The 26813-nt window shown below is 47.5% G+C and overlaps 1 protein-coding gene across 1 annotated transcript in view; it reads right to left on the bottom strand.

Annotated features, from left to right (window-relative positions):
- LOC142250610 (uncharacterized) overlaps positions 1-26813 on the bottom strand; it is a 130385-nt gene that overhangs the window by 17627 nt on the left and 85945 nt on the right. Inside the window, exon 8 of the mRNA XM_075322795.1 lies at positions 12337-12459. Within this exon, the coding sequence (XP_075178910.1) occupies positions 12337-12459 (123 nt within the window). The remainder of the gene's footprint in view (positions 1-12336; positions 12460-26813) is intronic.

Below are 26813 nucleotides of genomic sequence, written 5' to 3'. Positions count from 1 at the left end.
TACACTGAGTGTTTGCTAGTATAATGGCTTAGTTAAAAAGAGTTTGAGTGTGCAATGCAGGCAGAGGTGCTGCAAATATCTTTGCACTAGTGTGACTAGACAAAAGTCCAATAGCCACGTTTAGGATGCCACTAGGTACACTGAGTGTTTGCTAGTATAATGGCTTAGTTATAATGAGTTGGAGTGTGCAATGCAGGCAGATGTGCTGCAAATGTCTTTGCACTAGTGTGACTAGACAAAAGTCCAATAGCCACGTTTAGGTTGCCACTAGGTACACTGAGTGTTTGCTAGTATAATGGCTTAGTTATAATGAGTTGGAGTGTGCAATGCAGGCAGAGGTGCTGCAAATGTCTTTGCACTAGTGGGACTATAGCAAAGTCCAATAGCCACGTTTAGGATGCCACTAGGTACACTGAGTGTTTGCTAGTATAATGGCTTAGTTAAAAAGAGTTTGAGTGTGCAATGCAGGCAGACGTGCTGCTAATGTCTTTGCTCTAATGTGACTAGACAAAAGTCCAATAGCCACGTTTAGGATGCCACTAGGTACACTGAGTGTTTGCTAGTATAATGGCTTAGTTATAATGAGTTGGAGTGTGCAATGCAGGCAGAGGTGCTGCAAATGTCTTTGCACTAGTGTGACTAGACAAAAGTCCAATAGCCACGTTTAGGATGCCACTAGGTACACTGAGTGTTTGCTAGTATAATGGCTTAGTTAAAAAGAGTTTGAGTGTGCAATGCAGGCAGACGTGCTGCAAATGTCTTTGCTCTAGTGTGACTAGACAAAAGTCCAATAGCCACGTTTAGGATGCCACTAGGTACACTGAGTGTTTGCTAGTATAATGGCTTAGTTATAATGAGTTGGAGTGTGCAATGCAGGCAGAGGTGCTGCAAATGTCTTTGCACTAGTGTGACTAGACAAAAGTCCAATAGCCACGTTTAGGATGCCACTAGGTACACTGAGTGTTTGCTAGTATAATGGCTTAGTTATAATGAGTTGGAGTGTGCAATGCAGGCAGAGGTGCTGCAAATGTCTTTGCACTAGTGGGACTATAGCAAAGTCCAATAGCCACGTTTAGGATGCCACTAGGTACACTGAGTGTTTGCTAGTATAATGGCTTAGTTATATTGAGTTGGAGTGTGCAGAGGACAGGAGGGTACAGTGCCAGGATTGTGGTGCTCTGGGTAGAGGAAAGGAAGCCTGCCTTTCTATTCCCTCCTAATGGGGAAATGCAGCGACGAAATCCCTGACCTTAGCTACACAGACGCTGTCTCTGTTTTCAGGACCTGTCACCTATGGCTCTGACCCTGCCGGTTTGAGCCCTTAAAAGGACTGATAGAAAGTGCTCTCCCTAAGCTGTCCAGTGCTGTGCATGGAACGCATACAGCAGTATCGGCGATAGGACTCAGGACGGAGCTGCCCCAGTGATGTCTGACACCAAGGACGCAGAAGAGATAATGGCGTCCTGGAGGAAAATGTCCAGTTTTATAATGCAGGGACATGTGACATGGACATCCTATCACACATGCCGTTGCTTCTCTGGCTAAAAGTCCACTTAGCTGTGTGTGTGTCTGGGATTGGCTGACATGCTGGCCCGCCCCACAAGACGCGCGCGCTTAGGGAAGGAAGACAAGGAAAAAAAAAAAAAATGGCGATCGCCATTATACAAACAGGAGTGATCTGAAGGCGCTGTTCACGCACACTATACACTGAAATGTCATAATAGTGTGAGTCACAGAGTGACTTACACTATTACAGCGGAAAGCCAGCCAGGAATTAGCTGTTTTTTGCTGCTAGAACCGTTCTCGAACGTTTCTAGAACTATCGAGCTTTTGCAAAAAGCTCGAGTTCTAGTTCGATCTAGAACAGGCCCCAAAATCACTCGAGCCTAGAACTGGAGAACCGCGAACCACGAACCGCGCTCAACTCTACTTATAACCCGAAAAATACGGTATTTGCTTTATAATTCAGCCAAAAAAAAGTCATTTGATGGATTTGTTAAATATTTTGAATCTTGTTTCTAAAACGTCATGCACATGCTCAGAAATGTTTTCATCTGCCACATGGAAACATAAGTTCCCCCTTCATGCAATCAAAACATGCAGAGATTCATAACATTGCCTATTTTTGGACTTAGTCGTTGTTCAGATCTCCATTGGAACCTTCCTCACAATTTCTGTCATTATTGCAACATGAAATAAAACAGTATGCTGCACTATTTGTAAAATTTTGGAAACCAAGGTGGAAAATCCAATGGACCCCATTATAGCCACTGACTCATCATTGGGCACCACTGATGACCAGCATGCAATAAGGATGGGACTGTCAAGTTTTTAGATTTTTTTACCTATAAGAACACACAATTCTAAAACATGTATGACCAATATGACTAGAGGCTAGATTGGATCAAAAAATTCAAGTAGTAATAAAGCAATTGGCATTGTATATTATTTTAGAAGGAATCTGTCACCAAGTTTTTGCTATGCAATCTGAGACCAAAAGAGTGAAGGAGTAGAGAGCCTGAGTACAGTGATGTGTCACCTACTAGGCTGTGTTTTGCTTTTTCAATACAATCCGTGTTTTACCAGCAGGAGATTATCACTACAGGACAACTAGCCTAGTGCCTTCTTGTCCATCCACATCCATGTCACTGATGCTCATCTCTCTGTCACTATATAATGTACACAGAAAACTGTTGTGGGGTTATACACAACTCAATAACTGAGCTCTGCTAGATGTGCAGCAGAGAAAACTTTGGTTCTCGCATAATGTCACGAGGCACTGTGGGGATTGTGGGAAACTGGTGTCCCTAATTGGACCCTTCGACTAGGGGACCATTTGCTATCCGTATTCTCATAGATACCCCTAATAGTGGGGATGTCTGAATCTCCTTCCTGGCCCTGCTCCTGACCATTCCTGATCTTATACCCCCCTCCCTCTCCCCGAGGGCCTGGGACAGGAGTGTGACTTATCCAAGAGAAATAGACAAACTGGGGAAACCAAAACTCTGTCCCACAGGATGCACACACAGAGGTATAAGACAATAAGAAATTAGGTGAAAAACAAGAGCAGGATGTAAACAACAAGACGACGGGTAACTCCACAACAACACCAAGCATAAAGCAGCTTTTTCTCTAGCAATTTGCAGACCAATACAGCATAAACTATAGTTGGCATAGGTAGAAGGTTTCCTCCAGCCTAAAAATGAAGGGAGCAGAAGTGATTGGCTTCCTTCAAATATATGATCAAAGAAGCCCAACGAGCAGACTAACAGAGGTTAACTCTTTCTAGGTTGCCAATGAATGAGCAAACAGCAGGTCAACGCTCAGGTCTGCCTGAGTTGATCAGAGACACCAGAAAACCATCAGACAGGGTGTCAGACTCTGGAATGTGAACAGGGCCTAACGCCACCATGACAGTTGGCGAGTTTTATGGAAAACTCTGTGTGACACATAACTGCTGCACCCAATAAACTAAGAGACACATGACTGGAATCAGGGTCTCTGTCCCTACCTTGGGCTGCTGTCAGATTAAATAGCAAAAAACTGCTGACAGAGAACTAATTTCAAAGTTAAATCATCCAACAATATCGGCTAACTGCTGCAAATACAGTAGTTCAGCTTCTTGTATCGTAAACAAAAAAATCTTATCTTGTAAAACTGAATCTTGTGGATAGTCGGGGGGTGTCTGATAAATTCTCAGAAATTATGAATATTTATTTGTATTTATTTTGTGACTCATAATTACAGAAAAAGGAAAAGGTTTTGTACAATAAGGTTAATGTTTAGAACAATTAAATCAAAACAAAACTTGTGAAAATTGTTTTTTTTCAACTTACATCCATTGAATATTAAAGTAAAAAAAATGCAATGGTTAAGTCGCAAATGTTTTAGGCTTTTAGGCGCTTATGTAAAATAATGCTGCAAAGTGAGAATGCTTTTAACCATAGATGTGCTAATAGTTTTTTTTTATAAATTAATAAAATGCAAAATGATTGAACAACAAGAGAATCAATAATTAGTGTGACTATCATTTATCTTCAAAATGGCATCAATTTTTCTAGTCACATCAATTATACTAAAGATGTGATAATGATCAACCTTTCCACATGGAGGTTGAAACACAGTAATTAGTTGAAACATAAATAGCTGTGAAGGAGACTGGGTGAAGAACAGAGGTGAGGTTGTGGAAGATAGCCTCATAGCACAGGTCATACCGCATTGCCAAAGTGAGCACATATAACATCTGACCTTGACCACAGACTAAAGGGCCATTTGCACGCTGCAACATCGCCAACGATATATCGTCGGGGACACGGTGTTTGTGACGCACATCCGGCGTTGTTAGCGACATCGCAGCGTGTGAAAGGCTGGAGCGACCTTAAACAATCACAAAAGAGGCAAAAATCGTTTGTCTCAGAGAGGTCATTTATTTATTAAAAATCGTTGTCTAGTGAGTAGCGATGTTGTTCCTCGTTCCTGCGGCATCACACATCGCTATCTGTGACACCGCAGGAGCAACAAACATCTCCTTACCTGCGTCCACCAGCAATGCGGAAGGAAGAACGTGGGCGGGATGTTCCAGCCGCTCATCTCCGCCCCTCCTCTGCTATTGGACGGCTGCCGTGTGACGTTGCTGTGACGCATGGGTGTTAGCGATGTTGTGCGCCACGTGCAGCGATTTGCCCGTGATGCACAACCGACGGGGGCGGGTACGCTCACTAGCGATATTGGTACCGATATCGCAGCGTGTAAAGTACTCTTTAGAATGACTGTCACGGACAGACTAGGGCTAGCCACCAAATCGGCAGGACCTCCAGAATCCTGAAACCTTTTAACCCCTATACAGGGATTTGGAATTACACAAGGTCCAAGAGATCACTGCCTATGGAAGGCTGCAATCCAGGAAAGAGTGGTCGTCAGGCAGGGTCAAATCCAGGAGGCACGAAAAGGGACAAATTCAACAGGCAGGAGCGTAATCAGGAAATCAGGCAGAGGTCAAAACCAGAGATGGCAGTGAGGTACAAAAATGGCAGGCAGGAGAGCAGTCAATGAGCAGGCAGAGGATCAATAGTCAGAACAGGAACCAGACACTAGTAGGAATGCAAAACTATCTCTGGCAGTGACTAGCAAACAAGAGGGGGAATTTGAAGCGTATGGTGTCTTCCAAATGGCTGTAGCTGAATGGTGGTAACTTCAGCTTGAAGACACACACCACCTACCATCAGCCAGTGGTAGTGCAGGTCCCAGGGAAACCTAGCTTAGTGGATGAGCGGAGTCTGTGCCCACCAGAGCCATTGGCACCAACTCCTCTCCCTCCTATCACCAGCACAGTCCGTGGTGGGAATACGGCGGCACCTGGTGACCGAAGCAGAAGTCGCAGAAGTGGACTCTGTTGAGGACATTACAGCACATCAACAAGGCACAAGATTGTTATCAGGAAGGTGTCATCATTTTCAACTCAGACGAGGGGCTCAAGATGTACTATTTAAGCTCCTTGAAGATACATCAAGAAATGCGCAACGCTGAAGTCTGTAGTTAGAAGGAAATAGTGCAGTTTATGAAAGATTCCTCATGCTTCTCTTTCAAATCAGATAATGTGTAACCAACTATGTACTGACAGCAACTAGTGGAACTCAGTTACACAAATCTACAGTATGGCTAAAAGTAAACTACATGGAAGAATTATGGCTGAAAATGTGTACCTTTTGATGTGGAAGCAGACAAGCAACTCATCTATGTAAGAACTGGGTAACTGGGTTGCAGAAAAATTGCAGCAGGTCCTCTGGTCTAATTAGTCAAAATTTGAAATATTTGGATTGAGCAGAAGAGTGCTGAAGAACAGCAAAGTAATGTGTGTCTGTAGACAACAGTGAAGCATGGTGGAGGTTCCCTTAAAATATGAAACTGCATTTCAGCAAACAGAGTTGTGAATTTGTTCAGGAATATTAGTGTCCTCAATGCTGAGAAATATAGGCAGGTACTTATCCATCATGTATACCATCAGGGAGGTGTCTGATTGGCTCAAAATTTATAATGTAGTCGGACAACAACCGCAAACATACAGCCAATGTCGTTAAGAACTATCTTCAGTGTAAAGAAGAACAAGGAGTCCTGAAGTGATGAAATGGCCTCCAAACCAAATCAAACTGAAAAAGAACAAGTAATTTTTGGCTAGAAGTATTGCAAGAGGCTAAATCTTGAAATTTATGGATCTCGTCAACAAGAACTAGAGAAACAGAGGATACAAATATACTCTCAGCTAAGTATAAAAGGGGATAGGATGGGATAAAGAAATGTCAATATATGATTTTAATAATTAGCTTTTATTATTACTATTAAAAGTCTATTAATATTAAAATCTTCAGTATGCCTGACCCAGAAATCCCAATTTAGGGATGAGAGAGGATAGACCAAGATCCCCGACATTTAGTCCCGGTCTATTTTTGGGATTTATAATTATCCCTTATATAATGAGGAGTGACAATATTAGAATTATATAGCAGCAGTATAATTACGTCACATTGTATTTAGGAATGAGTGGTTATATAAACATTAGATGAATAAGAATGGCTAGACTCGAGTTGCATCATATATAATGTATTAGTATGAGACTGATAGTATGTAGCAGCAGGTGTTTTGTATAATAATGGGATCTGAATTAACAAGTCATCAGACGTGTTATTACAAGTGAGAGTTTTTGCACTTACTGTATCTGATTAAACATAACATAACACCCTGCTGAATCTTGTACTGTACTGTGAAAACCCTGTTATGGATTTTAGCAAACTGTGGGTGGTGATATATATAGCTATAAAACCTATCTATTACACTAAAATATCAACAGTGTGCAGCCTGTGGCAGAAACCTAATGTGTTCCTACTAATTAATGTAGTGTAATAAAGCAAGCAGAGCCACGATCAGCTACTCACTGTCTCTGTACTGACAACACATAGAATCAGTCATGCAACAGTTATTCGTGTTAATAGGAATCTGGCAGCAGGTTTTTGCTATGTAATCTGAAGACCGCAGGAGATAGGAGCTGAAAACCAGATTTCAGCGGTGTCATTTATTAGGCTGTTTGCTGTTGTTTACTTACATTGAAGGTTTTATCACTAGGATATTATCACTGCTGGGACTAGCTGGCTCCTGCTAAGTCATCCAACCAAACCCTCCCCTGATAAGCAGCTCAATGTCAATAGATAATGAACACACAAAACTATGGTGTGGGCGGGGTTAGCTTTCTGAGCTCTTGTACATCTAAAAACTCTAAAAACTCTGATTGTGTCTCAACTGCTGCAACCAGTATACTATGTGACACATCGTTGGAGTCAGGATCTCTTTTCTTACATTATGTTGCTCACAGGTGACGTAGAAAAAACCTGGTGGCAAATTACCATCAATGCTGTGTACTGCAGATAGGAAAATACAGTAATTCCCTTCAATCCATGTTCATGTCAGGTATGAGGTCAAGAGGGTATCAAGATCAGTAATAGGAATCAAACATGTTAAGTCAGAACAGGGCAAAAGGAATATAAACCAGGGTAAATATTTAAATATAAAGTTAAAAGGGCCAACTGTTACGGGGGGACCGGCAGATTAGGACCAGGGGGTATATATCCTAATCGCCAGTCGGGGCCCACCGTGCTCCAGATGACAAAGGAGCTGCTGGCACCTGAGGGTTAGGCGGAGACTATAGAGCTGGATGGCTCTGAGATAACCCAGGAACTCTGGGAACCGGTCACGTGTGTTGCGACACGTCAGACCGGACGACAACCCGATTAGCGTTTTGGTGCACCTAGCGCTACACCAACCACGTGTGCAGGAAACACGTCAGGCCGGGTGGTAACCAGGTAGCGTTGACCGGAAGACCGCCACGAAAGCGCCCTGTCGGCCACGTGTGTAGGACACGTCAGGCCGAGCGGTCCTCCGATTAGCGTTTCTGGCCACCTCTCGACTGGCCACGTGTGTGTAGGACACGTCAGGCCAGATGGGTACACCAGTAGCGTTGACCGGGAAGCCGAGGAAAATAAGGAACACCCTGTTAACTCCACAGGGGTCCTGGAGTACGCTGTCCATGCGCGTAGGGGGCACAACCGGACAGGTGGCGCAGCAGGTGCGTTGTCCGTGTGCGTAGGGGTCACAATCGGACAGGTGGCGCAGCAGGTGCGTTGTCCGTGTGCGTAGGGGGCACAATCAGACAGGTGGCGCAGCAGGTGCGTTGTCCGTGTGCGTAGGGGGCACAATCGGACAGGAAGCACAGCAGCCGCAGCCCAGTTAACGCCACTGGGCTGCTATAGCAAGACTGGAACGGCAGGAGGGAAGCACGGCGCCTGACCCTGATGTGCCGAGCCACGAATCTTGGCGTGACAGGCACCGTTCGCCTAACCCTACCTACCGCTTCCCAACATAGGCTTATGCCGCAATGAGGCTCTAACATGGAGGTGTGCTCTGACTGAGCAAAAGTGAAGACTGCGCACCTCCATGTTGTCTCCAGCCCCTTTTATAACCTGGGTCCGCCCCAAACCCAGGGTGGAACCACCAAGGTCCAATAGCAGAGAGCCATGTCATCAGTGACGTCACATGCGACCTATCCGGAACCGCCACATCATTGATGACCTCATGGCAGCCACGCCCCAAACACTTCACCAGTCATCGTCTGACGACCAATACTGAGGTGCCAGATCATAGGGGCGGGCCTCTGTGAGCCAGTCCGGAGTTGCCACGTCATCAGGACACCTGACACCCTCTGCCCTATCAGGGCCTGCCACCTCACGGACATGCTCAGTGAGGTCCTTACCGGACCTAGCCTCTGGTGCACTAAGTGCCTGAGCATGCTCAGTAGCCTGAGCAACAGGCTTAGAAATCAAACTATCAGTTTGAGCATGCTCAGTAGGCACATCCCAAAACTTAGACACAGCACGAAGTCCACGTACCTGTGCAAAGAGGCTGTTAGGGTTAATTGTGGGAGCATGCTCAGTAGCCTGAACTGAGGACTTAGTCTCAGACATAACACAATCAGGCTGAGCATGCTCACTAGGCAAAACACCGGGCTTAAACTCTGGCTGGGGTAAATCGGCGCACGCATGCGCACTAGCCGCCTCTCCACACTTAGACGTGGTGGAAGGAACAGCCAACTGGACGACCCGAGGCAGGGCCAAGAATGGCAGCCGGCGCCTGGGCGCAACAGGAACCGCAGCACGCTGCTTGCGGCTATGGCGGCGCCGGTTCGTAACACCAATACTGTAAGTCTGTAGGAAGTTTAAATAGAGTGTGGCCCAGCCCAAGGTTCACAGCAAGGAGCAAATTAGATGAACAATGTTAAGGTATTGACCCATAAATTCCCTGCCTGGAAGTCACCAAAAGTCCCAGAATCATTTAACAGAAAAACTGCTCTTGGGTCACCCCCCCCTTAATCTGCAAAGGAAGTGCAGCACCAACTAATGCCAGATGCAGAAGTGGAAGCGGTGAGTATATATGGATGTTATAATCTGTGGTTAGTGCTGTTGTGAAAGCAATAAGTGATGACACCAAATACTGATCTGATTTAAATTCACTTTGCAGCATTTTGTCCCATACACTCACTCCTCAACATTGAAATTGTATCACTTAGAAGGAAGTTATGGAGTTATAAAAATCACACCATTGAAAGACATGTTAAAACTATGAAAATGATAAAAGAAATTACCACAAATTTTTCAAACCATCTCTCCTCCCTCTCTGTCTCTCCCTTTCATACAGTATATATTTCACTGCAGTCCACGTTCAGGGAGGTTATCTACAGTGCCATGGGTTGTAAACGTCTTGATTATGTTGCGCACTATGGACAAAGGAATATCAAAATCTGTGGAGATGGACTTGTAACCTTGAGATTGTTGATATTTTTCAACAATTTTGGTTCTCATGTCCTAAAACAGTTCTCTTCTCATTTTTCTGTTCTCCATACTTAGTGTGGCACACACAGACACACAATACAAACATTGAGTCAACTTCTCCTCTTTTTATCTGGATCAAGGTAGGATTTTTATATTGCCCACACCTGTTACTTGCCACAAATGAATTTGAATGAGCATTACATGCTTGAAACAAAGTTGTTTACCCACATTTTTTATTTTTTTTGAAAGGTGTCAACAATTCTGTCTGGCTCATTTCGGAGTTTTGTGTGAAATTATATCCAAGTTCCCTTTTTTCCTCTGTTTTTTGGTGTTATTCCACACAAAGGAAATAAAAATGTATATGACAAAACACGTAATTGCAATAATATTCTGGGGGAAATATTTTTTTTTTTGGAACAATATCAAGGGTGTAAACACTTCAGCCATTACTGTATATACAGTATATACTATCACTCGGTGAATCATGGTGTTGCCAAACATTTAAATGCTGTAAACTCTGTGCTGGTTTTTGCTTCGAATCCTAGGCCGCACCACACTGTTGTTGCAAGTAATGCTTGATAGCGTCAGTCCTATTTTATTTCTGGGACTTGGGGTTCCATCTAGTCTGGAAGCTACGGAGTTAATCTGTTGGTTATTTTTCTGTCTGCTGTCAGCACTGGGTGGGGCTGTTCTATTTAAACCCTAGAAAGCCAGCTTCAAATGCCAATCAATAGAGATTCTATCCTGTTTGTGCCTCTGTCCTGTGCTTTGACATATTAATTACCTTTCATTGACCTCGGTATGACATTTGACTACTGGCTTCTTTTTTTCATTCTGTTCCTGTTGTGACCTTCTGTACCTTGTGACCTTCTGGATCTGGATCTGACCCAGTTTCCTGACTATTCTTCTTGCCAGCTTACATCACCGATTATGTGGCCTTTACCCAGAGACCTCTGTTTATTTCAGATCCCTGTACAGGGGGTAAATGGTGAAGACCAGGGAAACTCCTGGGTTCTGGGAAACAAGATGGCTTTTGCCAAGATTGTATGGGGTAGCCCTTTGGGAGCTACCAGGTGACTATTAACAGTGCGCATGTGGCGCTCCTGTGGCTCCAGTCGCCACAGAGTATTGCACCCTATTTTAGGTGCACTATTCACCTCGGGTAAGGAGGGGGTTAATCACCGGTGTTCCACATTCACACTTTACATACAGCTTAGCAGCCTTCTCACTGGGGAGCTGGACTAGGGTAGGCAGGGGGTTGGCCATCACAAAGCATGTGAATTTCCCGGTCACGAGGACAACCACCTGGGGGGCGGATTGCACTTGGGGTAGAAGTAGGAGCAACACAACATGACACAAACCTTAGTCAGTCTACCCGGGACATCAGTTCTGGTGACACGACACCACCATTTTCTCTTCATCTATTCTTTCACGGGGCCTGAGGCTTGGAGTGGGACGCTCAGCCCGGGTTCCTTACTACTGGAGGCCCAACTCTTACAAAGAACATTTTCCAAACACCGGTGACTTCTTCCAACTTACCGCAGGTCAACGGGGCCCATCACTGCGGTGACCAGTGCTACTGCGGCAGCGACCAGGCTTCTGAAAGAACTGTGAGTAAAGACACCTGAAACCGCAGCAGCCGAATTGGACTCCTATTACTGGCGCCCCGTGCCTCGGTGCCCACGGCCACCGCCACCGCCATTACTACTTCCCTCATCATCCTTCCTGGGGCCCGCTCCACCTGTGGGGAGCGATAGCATCCTGGCTGCTACTAACATCAGCCCCGGAGGACAGTAACAGCAGCTATTCTCTGGCCGCGTACCGCAGGGGGCATCATGACAAACTTTCATCCTATCCCCCTTGTATTGGTGTACACCTCAGGGCACGAAACTGGGAAGGCCACGGCAACATCCCAGACCTCCGCACTGGTCCGGTGATGAGTAAAACAGGTATGAGACCCGACCTGGACCCCCTGCCCCTTGGGTGCTACACGCACATGACAAGGGCACCTTCCCACCTGCTTGTTTTCTATCTAACTCAGCCCTTCTCTGGCTCTATGAAGCAAGAGCTGTCAATCAAAGAAGAAGAGAGTGGGGAGAGAGGGAAAACAAGTAGGTGGAAAGATGTACTTACATTTTTGGCCCTAACATGATGCACCAAGCATCTATACTTGGTTTGAACAGTCATTTTCTGCTGACAGAGTCTCTTTAGTAAATCAATGGTCAACCAGACTCTAAAATTTATTTCACAGCACATTTTTTTTCCTAAGGAGAAACTTAGCTATACTGATTGATCTTTATGTGCAATACATAGACCACCATTGCTTACCTGATATCACATAGAAAACAGATGCCACAATATTATACATGCAACTATTAACAGTAAACAAGTCTCAAGTCATTTTCAAGGCTTTAACAGTTCTTAAGTTTTAAACAGTTTCCCCCAGCCAAGCTTGTGATTTTACCTGTGTTTCAGGTACAGTTCCAATCTTGACAAAATCAATGATTCCTGTTTCAATCTCTGTACAGTCAATAACAGTGAATTCATTGTCACTATTGTGTTCCTCATCAAGAAGGATTCCATTAACCTGTGGGAAAAATGGGCAAATGTATAAAAATGTTGTCAACATACAAACAAACAAGGTAAGATTCATAAACCCTATTACAAAATGCTTTGTATGCCTAAGCTTAGAGGGGTTGTCCAGTCTAAAATGACAAGTCTGTAATCACTCTATGTGACTATAGGCTTGTAAGTCCAAGTGTGCATTGTGAGCTGTGAGGATCAGCTCCAGGAATGGAGGTCACATGTCAACAAGTAGGTCATATGCATACGCCCACCCAGAATTCGGCTTGACTATTGCCGGCACACTCAGTGCAAGTGTATTGCGCAAGGCCGGAAACAGTCTAGTCGGATTCTGGGCGGGAGAATGCATACCCTATAATTACGCTCAAGTGACCACCATTCCCAGCACTGACACTGGAAAATCCTCACAGCATGCAGTGTCAGGATTCACAATTCTGCAGGTTATTTATTGGTAGATGTAACTAGCCTTTAAGAATAAGGCATAATACAGAAGTGTCTAAAGCCAGCTGCTTAGACACAAACTCCAGAAACCAAGGGTATATGATGGCAGAGTATTTAGACTATTAATTGAATTATCCAAAATATATTACTTGAAAAGCAAGTTTGGAACCTGTCTAACCAATCAGGATAAAAAAAAATATATATTATCGGTAACAGTAGAAGAATGATTAACACTGTACATTCCATCTATCCCATTTAAAAGCACGAGTTGCCTATAACAGTTTAATTAAAACTACCTTATAAGAGGTTAAAAATTAAAAGCAATTGCTCATAAAGAAGTATAATGTATGCAAACGACTGTTGAATTTTGCAAGTAATACCACTAATATGATGTACAAAGAATGTGCTTTATCTGAACCTAAATTGAGCTTCCATGGATAGACATTGCGCAAACGTGTTTAACGATGAGGTTCCAAGTGATCCCAGGCCTACAACCTTTAAAACTTGTGCAAGGATGTGGATTTACACAGGAACCCTGGGTTGAGTCCTCGGAGTAGCTGCTGGCTGGAGCTGGCTAGCAGGAATGATCAGGTAACTGAATCAAAACCAGAAGATACGGATAGGGACAAAAAGGTTAGTCACAAAAATGGTCAGTAAATGAGCAAAGTTCTGAAATAGGAACCATACGAGCAGAAAACAGGGTTGTAAAGCAGATAAGGCAGAACTGTAACTGACAGTATGAGATTGAGACTCATCATCTCATTTTGGGATGCATAAACAATTTTGCTACAAGAAAACACTCTTTCGTCACCATTTTATTTTTTCCTATACAGAGTTGGGTGAGGGCTTATTTGTCCAGGGCAAGCTATAGTTTTAGCTGGTACTTTTTTTGCATGTATATATTAGAGATGGGCAAATTTTTTGAAATTTAAATTTGTTAATTTTGCCGAATTTCCATCAAATTTTGATTTACTTTAATCTCAATACTTGATGAAAGCAAAATTTTTTACTCAAAACAGCTAGAATTATAATATGGATATTTACACATTGAAAACAAATGGATGGTTAAAAATTGGGAAAACCAGCAATGTATAAAGCAGGAAGAAAATATGTCATAAAGTCCCTTTAATATTCCCTTATATATAGACTATGTTTGACATACAATGGAATATAAAAAATACAGTCTGATATTATACAAAAATGTACAAATATATGTAATAATATTGATAATACTCTAGTAAGTATCAAAGGTAGGCTGCTAATAAAAAAGTCTAGCAACAAAAGGGAAAGGAAAGGTAAGGTAAGTACACGAATAGTATTACGTCCTGCAGAGTGTGGTGCCAAGCCCCGACGTTCGTTTCAGCAGGATTGCCTTCTTATGGGGGTGACATCGCACCTGTAAGGGGTACTTTGCACGCTGCGACATCGCTAGCCGATTGTAGCGATGCCGAGTGCGATAGTCCCCGTCCCAGATGCGATAACTTGTGATAGCTGCCGTAGTGAACATTATCGGTACGGCAGCTTCACACGCACTTACCTTCCCTGCGACGTCGCTCTGGCCAGCGACCCGCCTCCTTCCTAAGGGGGCGGGTCGTGCGGTGTCACATGGCAGGCGGCCAATAGAAGCGGAGCGGCGGAGATGAGCGGGGCGTAAACATCCCGCCCATCTCCTTCCTTCCTCATTGCAGGCGGAACGCAGGTAAGGAGATGTTCTTCGCTCCTGCAGCTTCATATACAGCGATGTGTGCTACCGCAGGAACGAGGAACAACATTGTACCTGTCGCAGCGAAATTATGGAAATGACCGACACTACACAGATCACCGATTTCCTATGCTTTTGCGATCGTTTATCGGTGCTTCTAGGCTTTACACGTTGCAACGTCATTACCGGCGCCGGATATGCGTCACTTTCGATTTGACCCCGACGAGATTGCAGTAGCGATGTCGCAATGTGCAAAGTACCCCTATGAGTAGCACTTATATCCCAATGTGGCCAATCAGCAAGTCTAATCCAAAAGTGATCCAAAAGTCCATCTGATTATATCAGATGATGTGTAAGGACATTTTCTTTAATGGCCTACAGGTTGGTCTTGAGCCAAGACAACTTGATGGATGAACGCTATATAGGAAGATCAATTTTCTGCAAGGCTAGATAGGTCCCCTAGGGTCTTGTACATCGTTATCTTGATACTATCAAGTCATCAGGTTGCTTGGTCTTAAGCCCCCGTCACACTAAGTGATGCTCCAGTGATCCCACCAGCAACCTGACCTGGCAGGGATCGCTGGTGCATTGTTACATGGGTTGCTGGTGAGCTGTCACACAGGCAGATCTCACCAGCAACCAGTGACCAGCCCCCAGCCAGCAGCGACGCGTGGAAGTGATGCTGCGCTTGGTAATTAAGGTAAATATTGGGTAACCAACCCGATATTTACCTTGGTTACCACTGGCTCCCTGCGCTCCTAGCCACAGTACACAGCGGGTTAATTACCCTATGTGTAGTCTGGCTATGTGTGCAGGGAGCCGGCACTGACAGCGTGAGAGCGGCGGACGCTGGTAATGAAGGTAAATATTGGGTAACCAAGGAAAGGGCTTCTTGGTTACCCGATATTTACATTGGTTACCAGCGTCCGCAGAAGCCGGCTCCCTGCTCACTGCACATTTAGTTGTTGCTGTCTCGCTGTCACACACAGCGATCTGTGCTTCACAGCGGGACAGCAACAACTAAAAAATGGTCCAGGACATTCAGCAACAACCAGCGACCTCACAGCAGGGGCCGGGTTGTTGCTGGATGTCACACACCGCAACATCGCTAGCAAGTTGTGCCTCAGCAGCGATGTTGCTAGCGATGTTGCTTAGTGTGACGGTACCCTTACTTTTTGCCTTGTTCCTTTGTTGATTTTCCCATAGCTATTCTCCTATTGACTTCTAGTGTCGTCGCTGCATCTTGAGTGATCATTAATCTGAGTAGGTTGAAGTCCATTTCAAATGGGTGCCGATTGTACCTGGCAGTAGTCAATATCTTTGTCTTCTTTTTACTGAGTAGGAGTCTCATGTTCAAGCTTTCCATCTTGATACCCTGTAATAAGTCCTTAATTCCATCTATGCTTGTTGCTATCAATGTTGTAACACCTGCATATTTAAGATTGCTGATGATTCGCCCAGCAATTTTAGTTCATTCTTCTTTTTTGTCCAGCCTTCCTGAAAGTAAGGGCAATACCCAGGCTTAAACCAATGTCTTGAAGTAATTTTTAAGCCTTATTGTGTCGTCAGCTCCAATAGGCGCACAGCGTGATGATAAATGCAGGAGCACAGACATCCCCGGCCCCAGAGTGCGTCATGGGTGACAGGTCAGAAGTGTGATCCAGATCACTGACCACAGAAGTTATTACGAGAAAAAAGGATGATTCTCAATGCTGGAAAGCTTTTAATATAATTAACTGGTAAATGCACATGCAAGAGAGGAGCGAAAAAAGAACACCATTGATCATAGGAGCTTACACTTTACAGGAGAGAGAGTACCCCACTGGTCATAAGAGCTGACACTCTACAGGGGAGAGAAACTGTGCTCCACGGGGAACAACTGATCTCAGAAGCTCCAGGTATTGACCATCACTGTGCAAGGTATGATAATCTGCTAGATCTCAAAGAGGGTGTTATGGAACCAACACACAATGAGGTTAGCCTGCTGTCTCAGTAGTGTGGAAAATTGTGAACTGCAAACCAAATCTAAAAATGTTTGTGTGAAATCGCAAATTTCAGTAAATTTGTAAATTCTAGGGATGATCGAATACTTCAAATATTCGGCTTCGCAAATATCCGACGAATAGGTCACCGCAATGCGAATATTCGATGCGCAATGTAAGTCTATGGGAAGCCTGAATAGTACTCACCTCAGTTGCTGCGTGTGTGGCGCCCCTGACCTGGTCAGGCACCACTGAGTACTGCACCCATGCTGGGGACAGTACAACACAGGTAATCCAGAAGGCTGACTGGGGTGTGGAACACAGGCGCATAGTGATCAGGTCTCACACATGTACCCATGAGAGGACCCCTGGGGATCCCAGGAGGGGGCAAGCCTTCACCTTCACTGGAATAGTGGAGGGGGTAGAGCCTCCATCTCCTCTCAAGGGGTGTGGTGGAGAGTCTGGTTGCTAGGTGACGTAGGCAAGAACAGGAGAGGAGGAGCAGTGAGCCAGTGCAGTGTAGAGTCCAGGGAGCTCGAGTGAGGAGCTGATCCCTGGAGCTGTGCAATCTGACAGCGTCCGCGCAGTGGCTACAGACGGGGGAGAACGGTCAACTAGGAGTGCTGCCTGAAAGCCAGCTTCAGCTAGAGAGTGCAACGGAGTGGGAAGTAAGGAGACTGCTAGAGAGCACCAGGCCCAACCGGGCGGCAGATCCCGAAGCGGGGATAGATTCAACTTTCTTCTGCTAAACCTGCCGGTGTGGGGCTCTTAAAGCCCACACCACAACACTACAAAAGCCGCAGCCACGTAACCACAAGTTAGGGCCCATAGGTCATAGGAGGCAAGAGGCTGGAGTGGCCTGGTCCGGGGAACAAGCACACGGCAAACAACAAGGGGAGAGAGGCTGCAGCATCTTCCCTGGGTGACCCCCATAGGGACTCAAAGTCGGGGTCACCCCAAACCACCAAGGGCTAAGGAAGGCAAGTCAGTAGTCACCCTCATAAAGTCAGCCTGAAGGATACCTGGTTCCCACCTGGTTCATCTCAGCTACGCCCGGGTTACTCACCCTGCCACCTGAAGTGAGTAAAAACCCTGAAAGACATCCTGCCTGTGTGGTCATTCTGCGACTTGTGGTACTACAAACCTACACAGGGCCCTGGGGCTTGCCTCACTCTCAGGAGGCTACTACATCTAACTGCACACACCATCAGCCCCAGGCGACCCTCAACCTGCAGTGGCGGTCCCTACTGGCCGCAATACTGAGAGTGGCGTCACGATCAAAACAGAAGATTTCCTACCAGTGACGGAGATCCAGCAACGTGGAGTCCCTGAAGGTAATGCACCGACACTGACACTACACCTGTGGGGCTTCACATCTGGCGTCACGAACAGGATAAGGACTAGACCTGTCCAGACAGGTGACCATGTGCCTGGGCGGTCCGCTTGAAAAATTGGAAGCGCCGCCATATTGCCACCATGAAAAGCGCGCTGAAAAACAACAGCAGCCCGCGCTGGAAGAAGTTACCGCCCACGAAGAGGTGTGGCTACCCAGAGATCCCCTGCAGAGTTCTGACCTTGCTGATGAAGAAAGCGGAAGCGTCCAGAAACGGCGAGAGAGAAGGGAAGCCACAAACCTGCTGCTGCGGAGAGCAGAAATGGAATCCAGACACGGATACCCCGAACCAGGCTCTGCTGCCTGGTGGTGCCGGGAGCTTGCCATCTTCTGCGACCGGCTGGAGGCCGGGATTGTGCGACAGCTTAGGGAAGAACGCACGGAGCTCCTGGAGATGGCTGCGGCGGTGCGGACCTACGAGGAGGGAGCCGCGCGACGCATGTCAGACCGAGCGGCGACGACGCAGACCCCGATGCTGCCACAGATGGGTGAGTCGAGTGATGCCCCGGCCAGCACAAGTGCCCCGACCCCTGCTGCCACGCCCGCGGTCCCGGAAGAGGCGCCCGGCGCGGCGCCACCGAACCAGGCCGCAGCCACGCTAGATGCGGCCCGCCAAATCCAGGCCGCCGCAGCCATGCCCCGCCTGGCCCGCAAAGGTCCGACTACCACGGCGATACTGATCCGTGCCGCAGGTGTGACACTGACTCAGGCTGCCACCCTGCTGAGCCCAGTCCGCCAAGACCCCACCGCAGCAGCGACGCTCGTCCGCGCCGCAAGTGAGATGCTGAACCAGGCCGCAGCCCCGCCGGGTGCGGCCCGCCAAGCTCCGATCGCTGCAGCGACGTCCAGCCCAGCCTGCACAGAGCCCCCTGCAACAGCGACACTGATCCAGGCCGCCGCCATGCCGGGCGCGGCCCGCCAAGACCAGGCCGCCGCCATACAGGGCGCGGCCCGCCAAGAGATTGCATCACTATTTTCCCCGGCCTGCAAGGCCAGAGCAGACACCGCTCCCCAGTCCAGAGAGGTCCCTGCTAGGAAGACCCTGATAGGAGAGGACCCTGAATACTGGAAGCTGAAGGCTGACCTAGAGGCCCAGTTTCCACAAGAGATGGTGGATCGGTATTTACTCCCTCCGCATACCCCCAAGGAGATTCAGGCCACCCCTGCAGCCGCGCCAGAGAGTCCACCGCTCAGACCAGCTGAAGAAAGCCCATCCCCAGCACTGCCGCAACCAGAGTGCAGCGAAGAACTAAGGGGGAGAGGAGGCCAGGAAGCTGAGGAGCTGACTCCAGAGCCATACCCAGAGCCAGAGATGCTGCCCTATTCTCGCTGGGATGAGGATTTGACACCGTCTGCAGATGAAGAACTGCCCAAAAGCCTTACCTGGGAGTTTGCAAGCTGTACCACGCAGAGTTCAGGCCGCAAGACAAGGCGTCGCAATAGAACAACGCTGTCCCCTGCACCACAGTCTCCAGAGCAGAGAGAGGTCACAGCCAGAGACCTGCAGGAGAAAAGGTGCCTAAGAAGGTCCAAAGCCCAGGCCAGAGGACCCCTGTGTCATGGCGTAGTGGAAGATTTCAATCTGAGAAGTGGTTATGGATTCATTGTAGCCCCTGGCATCAAGGAGGGGATATTTGTTAACAGGAGAGATGTAAGCGCTCATCTGCCTAGAGGACACCCTGGCAGAAATCTAAAGATGGGAGACTCAGTTCAGTTCACCATGCATCAGGGCGAAAGGGGATTGTATGCCCTGGACGTAGCGCTATGTCCCAGCAAACCTTACAGCCATCCCATGCTACAAGAAAGACAAGAAAGACAAGAAAGACAAGAAAGACAAGAAAGACAAGAAAGACAAGAAAGACAAGAAAGACAAGAAAGAAAAGACAGAGATAAAGAACCAGATATAGAAACAGACGAAGACCAAGAAAGGAAAGATAAAGAACCTACAGATGAAACAACCACAGACAAAGATCCTACAGATGAAACAACCACGGACGACGACGGAGAGCAAGAAAGTCACAGGTGCCGGTGCCCTACATGCCCACGCCCTGGTGAAACGGAGGAGTAGAGTAGAGAGAAGTAAAGAAATACAGCAAGTTACCAGTTGAAGTTTTGACAAGTTTTGTTTGCAACGTTTAAGAAATGCGCCCACAAAAACTATTGTGAGAAAACCATAAACCTTAAGGCTATGAACTTGCTATAGCCACAAACTCTCGCAGTGTAAATAGTTACACCAGTGGCACCACCACCAGGGCCAGCCTGTTTAGGGGCTTGGCTCGTCTGCAACCAGGGGGGCCCGTCCGTAGAAAAGGGCCTTGGCTCACCTGCGACCAGAGAGCACGCCTGTTTATGGGGCCTTGGCTCACCACCACAAAGAGGGTACCTGGTCAGCACCAACTGTGGAGGCCGCCTCTGCATCCTGCCAGAAGAGGCTGAGGGCGCGGATCCACCAGGCCAGGTATACCCTGAAACCACCAGCCCATGTAAGCCGCCTCTACATCCTGCCAGAAGTGGCTGAAGTCGCGGCCAACGGGAGAGGAAGATTGGAGGAAAGGTCTGGGGAAACGGATGGCCCAGACCTGGTTACCAACAGGACCGGTGACCTGCCTCCTGAGAGGGTTTTGGGTGGGTTAACGGACTTGTGGGTGGAGGGTGGTGATGTCTGATACCTGGTGGTTTTAAAAATGTTTTACATGTTTTAATGTTTTATGCATTTTAAAATGTTGTCTTGCAGCCCGAGGACGTGCTGGTGATAACTAAGGGGGAATGTGGCGCCCCTGACCTGGTCAGGCACCACTGAGTACTGCACCCATGCTGGGGACAGTACAACACAGGTAATCCAGAAGGCTGACTGGGGTGTGGAACACAGGCGCATAGTGATCAGGTCTCACACATGTACCCATGAGAGGACCCCTGGGGATCCCAGGAGGGGGCAAGCCTTCACCTTCACTGGAATAGTGGAGGGGGTAGAGCCTCCATCTCCTCTCAAGGGGTGTGGTGGAGAGTCTGGTTGCTAGGTGACGTAGGCAAGAACAGGAGAGGAGGAGCAGTGAGCCAGTGCAGTGTAGAGTCCAGGGAGCTCGAGTGAGGAGCTGATCCCTGGAGCTGTGCAATCTGACAGCGTCCGCGCAGTGGCTACAGACGGGGGAGAACGGTCAACTAGGAGTGCTGCCTGAAAGCCAGCTTCAGCTAGAGAGTGCAACGGAGTGGGAAGTAAGGAGACTGCTAGAGAGCACCAGGCCCAACCGGGCGGCAGATCCCGAAGCGGGGATAGATTCAACTTTCTTCTGCTAAACCTGCCGGTGTGGGGCTCTTAAAGCCCACACCACAACACTACAAAAGCCGCAGCCACGTAACCACAAGTTAGGGCCCATAGGTCATAGGAGGCAAGAGGCTGGAGTGGCCTGGTCCGGGGAACAAGCACACGGCAAACAACAAGGGGAGAGAGGCTGCAGCATCTTCCCTGGGTGACCCCCATAGGGACTCAAAGTCGGGGTCACCCCAAACCACCAAGGGCTAAGGAAGGCGAGTCAGTAGTCACCCTCATAAAGTCAGCCTGAAGGATACCTGGTTCCCACCTGGTTCATCTCAGCTACGCCCGGGTTACTCACCCTGCCACCTGAAGTGAGTAAAAACCCTGAAAGACATCCTGCCTGTGTGGTCATTCTGCGACTTGTGGTACTACAAACCTACACAGGGCCCTGGGGCTTGCCTCACTCTCAGGAGGCTACTACATCTAACTGCACACACCATCAGCCCCAGGCGACCCTCAACCTGCAGTGGCGGTCCCTACTGGCCGCAATACTGAGAGTGGCGTCACGATCAAAACAGAAGATTTCCTACCAGTGACGGAGATCCAGCAACGTGGAGTCCCTGAAGGTAATGCACCGACACTGACACTACACCTGTGGGGCTTCACACGTGGAGGTGAGAGGAGCAGCGGTGAGTAGCGCGATCAGCTGAGCTGTCACTGAGGTTACCCGCGGCCACCGCTGCATCCACCGCTGGATCCAGTGACAGCGGGTAACCTCAGTGACAGCTCAGCTGATCGCGCAGCTGTCTTCATTAGCTGTGTGGAGGTGACAGGAGCGGCTGTGTCTGCTGCAGCTCCGGTCACCTCCATGCAGCAGCGCTGGAAGCGACGCTGCATCATCTTGGCGTACGCCGGACAAGGAGGGCTTTTTGGGGCTGATTAAAGTGGTGAACCAGGGTATATGTTTGTGTTTTTATTTATAATAAAGGATTTTTTCGGGCGTGTGTGTGTTTATTTACTGTAATTTACAGATAAATCATGGAAGGTGTCTCATAGACGCCTGACATGATTAATCTAGGACTTATTGGCAGCTATGGGCTGCCAATAACTCCTTATTACCCCGATTTGCCAACGCACCAAGGCAAATCGGGAAGAGCCGGGTACAGTCCCAGAACTGTCGCATCTAATGTATGCGGCAATTCTGGGCGGCTGCTGACTGATATTGTTAGGCTGGGGGGCTCCCCATAACGTGGAGCTCCCCATCCTGAGAATACCAGCCTTCAGCCGTATGGCTTTATCTGGCTGGTTTTAAAATTGGGGGGGCCTGCACGCCGTTTTTTTTAATTATATAATTATTTATTTCACTGCACAGTATAGACACACCCACCGGCTGCTGTGATTGGGTGTGATTGTGACACCTGTCACTCAGCGTGGGGGCGTGTCTCACTGTAACCAATCATAGGCGCCGGTGGGCGGGGAAAGCAGGGAATATGAGATTGTTTAATGGGCAGCCGGCTTTTTCAAAACAGTAAAAGCCGCCGGAGCAGTGTGAATGCCGTGCAGCGCCGGAGATCGGGGATCGGTGAGTATATGAGAGAGGGCTGCTCGATTCACTTACTCAGGAGTTTAGCGGTCACCGGTGAGTCCTTCACAGGTGACCGCTAATCAGGACGCGACACAGACAGAGCCGCAGCATGATAATGAAGTCGGGTGAGGTTCACCCGAGTTCATTTTGACAGTGCGGCTCTGTCTGTGTCTGCTGTCATCTGCCATTCAGCTCTGCTACATGGCTGTCTGTGGCTGCTGTCACCGGCCATGTAGCAGAGCTGAATGGCAGATGACATAGTAAAAACGCATCCCTACACATTACACACGCTTGGCAAGTCAATAAATAAAAAATAAAAAAAAAGGGTGCCCAATGCATACGTCACAGAACACATGATCTAAAGGATCGCACACAAAATTGATCAATTAAACATAGACTACTAACGCACGTGTGACAGCAAATGAACGACCTATGTGCAATCTCATTCAATCGCATATGCAACCTGGGCGTGTCACATCGCATACGAGATCGCATACCTAATTGTAAGGTGTAAAGCTGGCTTTAGTAAGGTTAATTGCTTTAACAAATAAATTGCCTTGAAAATATGTGTTCAATACTCTAACTATAAAACACAGCCTTAGTAATGTCAAAGAGCATAAAAACGTGTCGTAACCTGGTATTAACCAACAGGTATGTAATAGATTTGACACTTAACAATGCATCCACACACTTTTCATGTTATTAAAGTAAAAAAAATTGGTTAAAAATGATCCTTCTTAGTCATTTGTGATGTTATGATGACAAAAGCTGTACTGGCCCAAACTATTGATGTCACTATTAGAAGTGACATCATCCTCCTATAACTGAGATGAGTGATGTGCCCTATATTCCTTTATGACCCCTGCCTCTTCCCTACTTACATGCTTGCTGGATGCAATGGAGGCCATTGTGACCTGTGTTTGGTAGTATTACTGCCTGGGTGGTTGGTGGTCCTGGTGGTGGTGCTTGTGCTGCTTCTGGTGGCTTCCAAGCTCTTAGTCGTGGTACATTTTTTTTGTATACCATCACACTACACTACACTTTCAATTGACATTGCCAGTTTTTCTTTTACATTTTGTGCAACTATATAGCTACCGTATTTTTCGTTTTATAAGACGCACCACATTATAAGACACCCAAATTTAGATAAAAAAAGGGGGAAAATAGGGGTCTGGCAACGGTGGTGGAGTGGGGATATCAGGAGGGAGGGGCCATTGTGGAGCAGGGCTATGCTGCAGGAGTTGCTCGGCAATGCTGTGAGGCAGAAAAAACATCCAGGAACTGTCAGCAGTGCGGGCTTCAAAGAAATGGTGCTCGAGTTGGCATGTGCAATTGAGTTATCGACTCAATGAAAAGCCAAGATTTCATCTCTGCACGCGCCACCACCAGGCGCCATTTTTCTTGAGTCCGCTGCTGGAACATCAATGGGCCGGAGGAATCGCGTGTGCAGATGAGATCTTGAGCTGGGAGCTCCATTTGCGCATGCGCCAACTCCGGGCATCATTATTTGAAGCCCGCACCACAGACATCTTCAGGATGGCCCCTGCCTCACTGCTTGCCCCACAGAGCAGTGCTGCCCACCAGACAGAGCTGCGCCATTTGCCATACAGAGCAGCACCGCCCGCTGCACAGATCAGTGCCGCTCAGAGCAGCGCCGCTCAGAGCACAGCCCCGGTAGCACAGCACCTGCAGCACACAACCAGGAGCGCCCGCAGCACCAGCAGAATTGCCCCTGTATTCTTTCACCATTCTCCACCACACCCCTGGTAAGCTACATTCAGATTTTTTGACAATCATGTCAAGCTCAGTGATTCAACACTTGCCAAAAAAGATGTAAAAAGAATTGCTAGGTAGGTAGGTACAGGTACAGAAAGAAAAATGCAGCAGCAGGCCACAGTATGGGTGTGGGGTATATGGTTGTCAATATTAACTGGCTGTCAAAAACCAGATGTACATTTATTTTCTATTTTTTCAACTTCAACCTATTTCCCAAAAATGAATAATAGAATAATAAGAAATGCTAGTGTCGCGCCCCGGGGAAGCCGAACTGCTCTGATCTGGGTGCTTCGTGGCTCGAGGGGTCCCAGACCCGGGAGCACCGTCGAACAGTTTTAAATGAAAAATAAAAATAAAGTCCGACTACGCCACTCGCGGTTTGTGGCCAGGGATAGTAGGGCCGCCGCTGCGGGTTCCCACTGGGGATGATAGATGGGGGCAGCGTGGATGGTGGAGCCCTCCACGAGCAGGGCTTTTCCCCAGGGGTAGGTGAAAGGTTAACGTGGAGGCACGCGACAATGAAGCAGTCCAGATGAAGAGGGCAGTTTGATGGTTTTTACTCACTGGATTCACGCCCTGGGGACATAGTGGATCCCGGGTGCGCCCGTGTCCCTGATGGCTGTGCCTGCCATCCTCATGCCACTCTCCACCTTTGCACTCCGGTGTATGTGGGTCCTCCCTGGCGTGGAGCACTTGGAGGTCCTCCTGGTGTCTGGGTCCTGCCGCAGGCAGCTTGGACTGTTTAAGGGAATATGTCCCGCTGCCCTCTTTGCTGCTGATGCCTCGGACGTTAGTGGTGGCAGATGAGTCCTGGAATCCCACCCACCTGGCAGAGTTAACAGATGGCTTAAAGTCCTGGTCTGTTCTGGGATCTGCAACCCGTGCGTGCAAAGTACTGTGAGCCCTGGATGTCCACCCCACAGGATCCCTCTGTCCTTGGAGCTTGCTCTCTCGTTCTGCAGCTACTTTCCTCCTCCTCATTGTGGCTGATCATTCTCCTCAGGTCTCAGTTTCTTTACTACCACTCCGCCATCTTTTTTACTCCTCACTTTCTCTCTGTGTCTCAAGAGTCACTGGTCTGTATTGACACCTTTCTTACTACTCCTCTCCAACCTACTACTTCCTCCTCCTAAACTCAATTGTCTGTTCCACTGTCTACCCACACTCCCCAGGTCACTTTCTCCTCCCCCAGGTCTGGTCTCTTCCTCCCAGTTGGCTGCCTGTTATCTCACAGTGCCCAGCCCTGTCATCTGGCTAGGTGAGGCTCCCAGCCGGGTACAGAGAGTGTAGATGTCTTGGTGTGCTCGTGTGTGTGTAGTGGCTAGCACAGTTCTGTTAGACTTCGGTTGTTACCTTATTTTTGTGACACATGGTTACTGCAGGGGCGTCACACTAGGTAGGTACATGACTAAAAAGCCAGCACTTGTAACACAGCACTCTATTGGTGTGGCATTTATGTATGTCAAATTTGACTAGCAAAATAAATATGCTAAATAAATTATTTGCAACAAACATACTTTATGCTTTTGTGAATTTGACAGTCACAGCTAAATGTCTGAATTTTAGTGAATTTTCTTTTGCATTTTTTTTAAAAAAATAAAAAAAATATTTCCCCTTTCACAAAATCGATTATAGAAGAAATAAAATTAAAATAGGGGGGTCAGTTCAGTACTCTGGTACCTTCTTCCCCTGCACCTGTCTCTGGTAAATGGGTCCCCGTGGCGTAGAGCAAATGGGAGTCCCCGTCCAGTGGTTTGTCCACTTCTGTCTGCCAGACGGTAGCATGAACCCTGTGGGGTAGGAGTCTCTGGTCCTGTCCCTGTTTCTCCCTTTGCTACTGAGTCTTCGGATTCTTAGGCTCAGCGAGGTCCTTGATGGTCCCCTCACTCTGCAGGTATTAACAGATCGGTTTGGAGCTCTTTCCTGTCCTAGGGTCCTGTACCGTGTCGGTGCATTGTTCCGGGAGTACACAACCATACTCTCCTGGGTACCAGGTTACCGTTAACCAGGGTCAGAATGTCTCCTCACATCCACCTTCATTCTCAGACTTTCTCTCTGACTACTCTCCTCAGTCTGCCCCTCCCACCTGGTCAACTAGTGGACTAGATTGGTTCCACCTCTAGGTGGCCATCCATTTTTCTGGCCCTAGCTATGTACCATTGTATGTGGGATTGTTGGGGAAAAGCTGGGATTACCTGGGTTTTTGTTCTTACCGACACTGATCTC

The sequence above is a fragment of the Anomaloglossus baeobatrachus genome, chromosome 9 (assembly GCF_048569485.1).
Source record: "Anomaloglossus baeobatrachus isolate aAnoBae1 chromosome 9, aAnoBae1.hap1, whole genome shotgun sequence".
Lineage (NCBI taxonomy): Eukaryota > Metazoa > Chordata > Amphibia > Anura > Aromobatidae > Anomaloglossus > Anomaloglossus baeobatrachus.
Note: the sequence above shows the minus strand (reverse complement) of the source record. Positions and strands in the feature narration are given on the sequence as shown.